At 40.7% G+C, this 7,783-nt stretch overlaps 1 protein-coding gene across 3 annotated transcripts; it reads right to left on the bottom strand.

The window, feature by feature from the left end:
• Positions 1 to 1,652: 1,652 nt before the first annotated feature.
• Positions 1,653 to 7,108, bottom strand: PBDC1 (polysaccharide biosynthesis domain containing 1; the record flags this gene model as incomplete). 3 transcript variants are annotated; one of them, XM_079910710.1, is made up of 6 exons in its annotated part: positions 1,653 to 3,114; positions 3,438 to 3,549; positions 4,502 to 4,642; positions 5,144 to 5,203; positions 6,801 to 6,866; positions 6,957 to 7,108. In XM_079910710.1, 6 exons carry the CDS (start codon positions 6,984 to 6,986, stop codon positions 2,861 to 2,863), a joined length of 663 nt encoding a protein of 220 aa, XP_079766836.1. In that variant the 3' UTR covers positions 1,653 to 2,860. The 3 variants fall into 3 exon arrangements, with proteins under 3 accessions (XP_079766836.1, XP_079766837.1, XP_079766835.1); XM_079910711.1 differs by having other exon boundaries at positions 6,960 to 7,108; XM_079910709.1 differs by lacking the exon at positions 6,957 to 7,108 and having other exon boundaries at positions 6,801 to 6,929.
• Between the last annotated feature and the right edge of the window lie 675 nt (positions 7,109 to 7,783).

Below are 7,783 nucleotides of genomic sequence, written 5' to 3'. Positions count from 1 at the left end.
GGGTGCAGTTCATGTCTCCAATCATCGGTACAACATATCCTTGTTTAAACTATAGTTTCAAAATAAATAATGACAGTGCAGTGAATGTCTCCACTTTTGGAGCAGGGTTCAGTATGCTTTCTTTATTAGTTTCATATTGCTGCTGTAACAAATCGCCACAAACTTAATGGCTTAAAATTTTTAAATGGCTGCAGTTTTCCCTTCTGTAAATGCAAAAATTAGTCTGTGCTCTTTCCCTGCCTCCAAAAGATGTCATGGAGATAAATAAGTGGATAGGTACCACATTCTGAATAAATCACAGATGTTTACACACTATGTCAAGCCTGGCTTCATATCATCTTCCAAATAATTCAGAGCTAGGACTCAAATCTCAAACTTCCTGGCCTCTAGCTATAATGTTACCACTTATTAATAGGATCCCCCTTCTTCCAGTTTTCAATAACAATAATATGTCCTTCTGATCCCTCACCAGCAGCATCCTTAAAGTCCATATTTCCACTGACAGTCTGTACAAGGCTATTTAGGTTTTCTCTCATGCTCCTCAATATTCTTCCGGCCTCCCCCCACTGCCTGATTCCAAAGCCATTCCCACACTTTAGGTACTTGTTACAGCAGCAGTCCACTTTCATTACCAAAGTCTATGTAGTTACTACTACTCTGTTATAAACAACCACATAATTAGTGGCTTAAGACAATACCTGTTATCTCACAGTCCTGTGGGTTAGGAGTCCAAGTATGACTTAACTGGGTCCTCTATTCAGAGTCTCACAGGGCTGAAATCATGGTATCAACCAGGACTACAATCTCATCTGAGGCTTGAGTTCCTCTCCCAAGCTCACCAGTTGTTGGCAAAATTAAATTCCTTTCAACTGTAGTAGAATCCCCATTTTCTTGCTGGCTCTCAGCAACTGGGATCACTGTCAGCTCCCAACTGCCACCCTCAGCTCTTTGCCACATGGCCCCCTTCTCTCATACATCTGTTTGCTTCTTCAAGACCAACAGAACATCTGCTACTGCTTGTCTCCTTTAAGTACTCGCTTGATTAGGCCAGATCCACCCAGGATATTGTCCCTTTTGATCAACTCCAAATCAAATGGTTAGTGTGAAGTGTTCCGTGTTCTTATTCCCCCTCTTTTTCCCAGTTTTTATAACCTAGTTCTTAGATAGATGCCTCTTGTTCTAAAGCAGTCTATCAACAGTATGTTTCATATTCTCTGTAAAATCAAAGAGAAAGTTAATACAGTAAAGCATGTTCTTCATCTCAAAAAGTCTGCCTAATATGATATATTTGACACTCTTACCTTTTAAAAAAACATATTTTTATAAAATGAAAACTTTAACAGATGTTTTAAATATTTTTAAGAACTCGCCAAAGAGAATTCATGGAGAAACCTATTCACTTTGTGCCCAGTTGTTGCTGCTGACTGTGCATCTCTAGTGCAGCTCTTGCCTAGGGGACAACTGATCAATTAAGTTTAATTTTTGTCTCCTCCTGTGTCCACTGAGAAAAACAAGTATCATTCACCCTCCTCTCCTCTGGTAAATCTTTTCTTGCATGATCATGCTGTGGTTAGACTAGTTACTGTATGCACTATGAACATTGCAGCTTTCTCTAGCTAGTTTTAGCAAACAAAGTCAGTATGTCTATGGGGACATGCACAAATCTATACATTTGTAAAGATAACTGAAAACATGCACTCTTAAAAGTCATTAGATGAGAAGGAACATCCCCCCATCCATATAGAATCAATTGGTCTATTTTTGGAGTCTGACAAAATCCCATTTAGAAATATGTTCATTTTGTATTAATGTATAAATGTGTGCTATTGTCCACAGCATTATAAAAGGAAAGCCACTCTACCAGGCTTTATATTTATTAATTTCTGCTATATTTTAGGTAACAACTTGGTTACAAGAGAGAAGCAGGTTACAAGAGAGAAGCAGGTTACAAGAGAGAGCAGGTTCAGTCTCCTGCTCCTTTAATGTGAACTGGGCTGTGTTCACCAGTGTGACAGGTTCAGGCTGCTGCTGTTATCCCCATAGAGTATTTATCAAATCTTTTGAGAGATATATCAAATAAAATCAGAAAGCTAGAGTCACTCAAATGGCAAGAGTCAATTCTTATGTAAGGACTTCTAATCCAAAACCGTATACAACTTTACAGGTTTGAGAGAACTTCACTACAGGAAATAGTGAGAAGCATTAAGAAATAGGCATAGGGCTTCCCTGGTGGCGCAGTGGTTGAGAGTCCGCCTGCCGATGCAGGTGACGTGGGTTCGTGCCCCGCTCCAGGAGGATCCCACATGCCACGGAGTGGCTGGGCCCGTGAGCCACGGCCACTGAGCCTGCGCTTCTGGAGCCTGTGCTCCGCAGTGGGAGAGGCCAAAACAGTGAGAGGCCCGCGTACCACAAAAAAAAAAAAAAAAAAAAAAAAAAAAAACACAACAAAAAAAAAACAAAAAAAAGAAATAGGCATAAATCATTTTATATAAGACACGACAAAGAGATTATGTACCTAAAAAAAAAAATCAAGTGTCAAATAATTTTCAATACCTTTTAAAAGTTAATCACAAACATATAGTCATAAGAACCAAAAGAAATTTATTTACAAAATTTCTTACTTGACTGGTGGTGAGAAGCAAGAAACCATCAACTAAGACCCCACTAATAGTGTTCAAGCCAGTTCATACAAGAGAACAACCATTGCAGCTCCTGATGATTAGGCCAGAAAGATGTCCTTCTGCATGTCCTTCCAGTGAACAAGGAGATACATTTCACCATAGGGGCCTGTGCAAGTAGCATCATGGTACTTGTAGGCTCAGCTGAATCACAGCTTCTAGAGTGCTGTTCCCTGTCTACCTTACATAGCTATTTCACCACTTTTGTTGATTTCTTTGTAGGCTTCTTTCTCTTTTTCTCCTCCTTTGTTGATTTTCTCCTTTTCTCCTTCTCTGTTGGCTCCTTTCTCTTCTTCTCCTCCACTGTTGGCTCCTTTGTCTCCTCCATTGTTGGCTCCTTTCTCTTCTTCTTTGTCCTGAACACTAGTGTAAACTGCTTTGTTATAACCTTCCCGGTTCCGAGCAATTTCAATGGCAAAAAATTGTATCCTGGGTGCTGAAAGGTGAATAGAATTGATTATTTGTCCTAGTCACAGTTACTTCTCTAAACCTACTGGAAATCTATTGACAAAGCTGAACTAACATGCAAAGCATTCAAATATAGTCATAAGATTCAGAGATGTAAGTTCTAATCCTATACTAAATGATGCTGAAAATACTTATCTTACCTCACAGTTACTCAAGATACAGTAACATGATCTTTACAGATATAACAAATAACATGATTCCCAAACTAACTATTCATGTCATTGATTCATCAGTAAAACCAGATCCCTCACTCTGCTTATACAGAAACAATCCCAGAGGCAAGAAACTCACCAAAGATGGTGTTTTCCTCAGTGTAGCCCTGAGAACAGTTCAGTCGCAGCAAAGTACCATAGTTGAAGTCTTCTACAATCCCATCAAACTTCAAACAGAATGGTCTCCACTTCTGTAAAGGCAAAAAAGGTACCTTAGCTAAAAAATGCAGGAGGCTCGTGAAGTCAGGCCAGGAGAGGGGCTTCCATTTCCCCGGTAAGGAAAGTAACCACAGTGAAAGAGACTAGAATTGAGCTGATTACTAGTTTCACTAGCAATGAGTTTCTGCGTTATCTTTGGTATCTTTAGGCTGGTATTTCCCAACATGAACAACAGTTTAATCTGATAAAATACTTAAATCCTTGACTAGAGAATTAAATTTTAATTTCTTAAGTATATTCTCTGTTTTAAGTTATTGGCTAGTTCAGCCCAAAATGGTTATTCATCCCCACTGAAGCACAAATGAGACAAAGAAGGCAGGAATTTGGCCCAAAGTCACAAAGTTAAATTTTAAGAAAGAAGTCCATCCAATAGAGGCAATTTTCCAAAGATCAGTAACAGCCTGCTTAGAGTTAAAAGTTTACATTCCTCATAAGCCGAGAGTCTACCCTCAAGGAAAAAAATTTCCTAACTATAAGAGTTTTAGTGCTCTGTAAAAGTATAACATAATCAAGCAAGCAATGCAAAACACAAGTTTTCCAATTATCCACGGCCTGTGATAATATGATCTTAAATCCAGAGAATCCAAACACCTCTCCGTACTCTATTTGCCAACCCTCTATCTAAGCCTTCTGGCTAAAGTACTCACATAAATAAATTTATTCCTTCTCCCTTGAAAGAGCTAGGTGGGTGAGGATGAAAGGTCCAAATCAAAGGGGAAAAAAAATAGATTCAATGAAAATGAAAAATCCATAAACCAGAAAAACATTCATTTAGTAACACATTAATTACAACTGCATAAAAGCCCTGGTGCTTTAGGTATTTGCCTTAAAACAAACCCCCCAAAAGTTTAAATGTATAAAAATGTATTCACAGTCAATAATTGTTGGTCAGATGCTAGGCAATATTTAAAAGAGAATTCTTACCTCTTTAGCTCCTTCTGATTTGAGCTCTTCTGGGTCCAATACATCTATCCTGAGTTTCTTAAAATTTTCCCGAAACTCAGAATAGATTTGGTCATCCACTTTGGTGAGTTTCAGGAACTGTGGGTCAACTGATGAAATCAGCTGCCAGACAATAAGACAACGTAAAGATGCTAGTCTCTAATTTACTATATTTCTGTCCCCTCTTCCCCAGAAAATCCTCATGGTTCTCAGGGCAGAAGAGTTTATTAGAAAATATAGACAGCCTAGGTCCCAGATGAAATCATGACATAATTTTAAAGGGCCATAATATACTACAGTCCCTTCCACCAATTCAAACCCCTTTGGCCCTATTAATGTCTGGCTGTTACCCTCTGTGGATTATTCATTCAGTCAACAAACATTTATTTAGTGCCTACTATGGGCCAGGCATCCTTTTGTGGGTTAGCAACACAACACTGGGCAGAGAAGCACAACTCCTCACTGTCAAAGCAAAACTGACTTCCATGCCCCAGTTCTCCTTAGAGTAATAAAAATTATCTCCAAAACACAACTGTTTAACTTGCTGAGAATGGTGATTAGCAGAGCACAATATGCTGAAATTACATGTTTAATTCTGCTTAACAATGAAGACAGTCAACTCACTTTGTAGTAGACTTCAGCATGCTGCATTGCTCTCATGGCCCAAGCCATCTCAATATCAGGCTGCAAAGGAGTGAAGAATGCCAGGTCAGAAATCACCCAATCTTGCTACTAGAGAACAAATTAAGGAAGTCTGTGGATGTCTAGTTAATGCTCAAGAGGGCTACCAAGCTTGGTGTTACTGTCAAAGGTTAAAAACTGGACTAAGGTTGAATTCTCTTGGAACTTGTTGCCTCCTCCCCTGTAAAATGGGATAATCTTAGGCTTAAAGGGAGGCTGTATGTGAAGCTCTGGGCAATTGGTATAGTGATTGCTGACTAATATTTCTGTACTTGGGAGGGATTTATCCATAGCTTTCTTGCCTCCTGATCGAGTGTTTGTTGTAGCTGTCTTCATCTGTGATTGTAGATCTACAGAGTTGGGAGAGAAACACTACAGGAAGAGGCAAACGAAGAGATAAGGGGCTCTTTTAGGTGGAAACACCTTTTTTTTTCTTGTTGATGCTGGTACCTGGCATACAAGTGACCAATAAAAGATTCTGGATGTTAAAAAAAACTGGACTAATAAGTTTGGACAATATAATAATTCTTTTGTCTTTATGACAACCAAAAGAAGCTACCTACACAGTCTAATAAACAAAATGAGCCACTGGCTGTCTTTTCCCAGCAGCTAGTGAAAGTGTAGAAGACTATATAAAGCAGTAGATAAATCACCTTCTCAGGACTGAGTTAAATTACTGTAAAACTGAAATACCCACATACACCACTGAGTTGTTGAGAGGACAGAGTAAGATAACAGAAGTAATATTACTCTTCACTTTTAAGAGTGTACAATGTCATAATCATCATGTGTGTTCATCAGATAGCCAATTCCCTATCCTACAACACTTAGAAATGAATCAATATCGTGAAGCAGGCTAGGTTATAATAAGCCTTACCAAGTACCTGTTCCACTGGAATCTCCTACTCCAACTGGATGGATCTATTTCACTGACCCCAGAAAAAAATTTGCATTTTTACCTCCATGCCCTTTTCCTGACTGCCAATCCATATCTTTTGTCCACTTACACTTTGAGGATCCAGTTCCACATCCACTTCCTCAGCAAAGTCTTCCTTTACTGTCTGGGTCCTTAGGGGTTTCTTCTTTGACTAACCTCCTTTGGATCTTATGCCCTGATTCACTAATCTACCATACATCACATTATTATTTGAGTGTTATTACTATTTTCATGTCCGTGTGTCTTATAACTCAAAATACATCATGTGCTTTCTCCTTAAGGATCTAAACCAGATACACCATAAGCCAGTGCAACTTTACTGCACAATGGAGTCACCCGGGGACCTTTAAAAATACTGATTCCTGACTCTAACCACCCAGATACAGTGATTTAGTTGGGATGTATTGCGAGCCGAACTTCGAGATATTTAAAAGCTTCCCAGGTAACTCTAAAGTACAGCACAGTTTGGGAACTACTCCCATTGACGTTAGTCCTGCGTTTGCGAACCAAAAGGATTAGAATTAATTGAAAGGCGCATTTTCTGGCAGACGTGGAGAGAGTCTACGGAAGCCATCTGGGTAGAAGGGTTACAATTTCGTGGCGGGCCCTGCAGACATCCCAGGATAGCTGCGTGCGTGGAAACCGTGGGTGAGTCATACTCACATCGTTGCCATAAGACTCTGCTGGGAGAGAAACAGCGTGCGCCACGGACGTCAGTTCCCCGGAAACCTGGGAAAGGAAACAGAGATGGGGAAGGAGAGTTCGAGTTTCGACCCAGCCCGGCTTCCCCATTCACCCGACCCCAGAGCAGCGTCTCACCACCTCATCATTTCCACTGGTCGCCTCCATGTTGCAGCCTACAAGGCGTGGCTCCAATTCGGAAATGACGTTTTGCGTGCTCCTTCCGCAGTTCCCAGTTCATTGAAAAGGGACGGCCGGAAAGAGTGGCTTTCAACCGACTGCGGCTGCGCCTGCGTGCCCTCTCCCTCGCCTGGAGGCAGTACTTCCTTGCCCCTCCTCTTACGCCTTGCGCAAAGGTGTGGCTTTGTTGTATACTCTGGGCTGCTTGACGGCCAGGAGGTGGTTGAACAGTCAGTAATATCTGCGATAAACATGGGAAAAGACTGAGTTAAAATAATGCAACTTTCCCATCCCTACTGCTCTGAGTGCCCTGCAGAGATTCGAATTTACATTCTCCACTTGTGCTTGGAGCGCATTCAGACGGGAACACAACTCACACTTCCCAAAACCCCAGCCACGGAGTAAGTTACAAGCAGGCATGCAGCTAGGCAATGGAGTAGATAGTAGGTCAAGGAAGAATTATTCTGTTAAGGTGATATGTTTACCGTGAAGATTTCGTCTTCTCCCACTGGCGTCTAACTTCCCCAAGAATTAGTCACCTTGGATCATGGGCCTGTCATCAATCATGATTTTGGGGGAGCAGATGGGCTTTGTATGCTGAATATTAGAGAGTTGGGACTTTACCCTAAAAGCAATGGGAAGCTACTGAAGGCCTTTAAGTAGACCAGCCTCATGATCAAACTCAAGTTTTAAGAAGGTCACTGAAGCACCCTCTGGAAGAAAAATTTGAGGAAGGCAAAATTGGAGGCAGAGAGACTAATTTGGAGGCACTGGGTGATTAAAAA

Source organism: Stenella coeruleoalba (assembly GCF_951394435.1).
Source record: "Stenella coeruleoalba genome assembly, chromosome: X".
NCBI lineage: Eukaryota > Metazoa > Chordata > Mammalia > Artiodactyla > Delphinidae > Stenella > Stenella coeruleoalba.
This window is presented reverse-complemented; position numbering and strand designations above follow the sequence as displayed.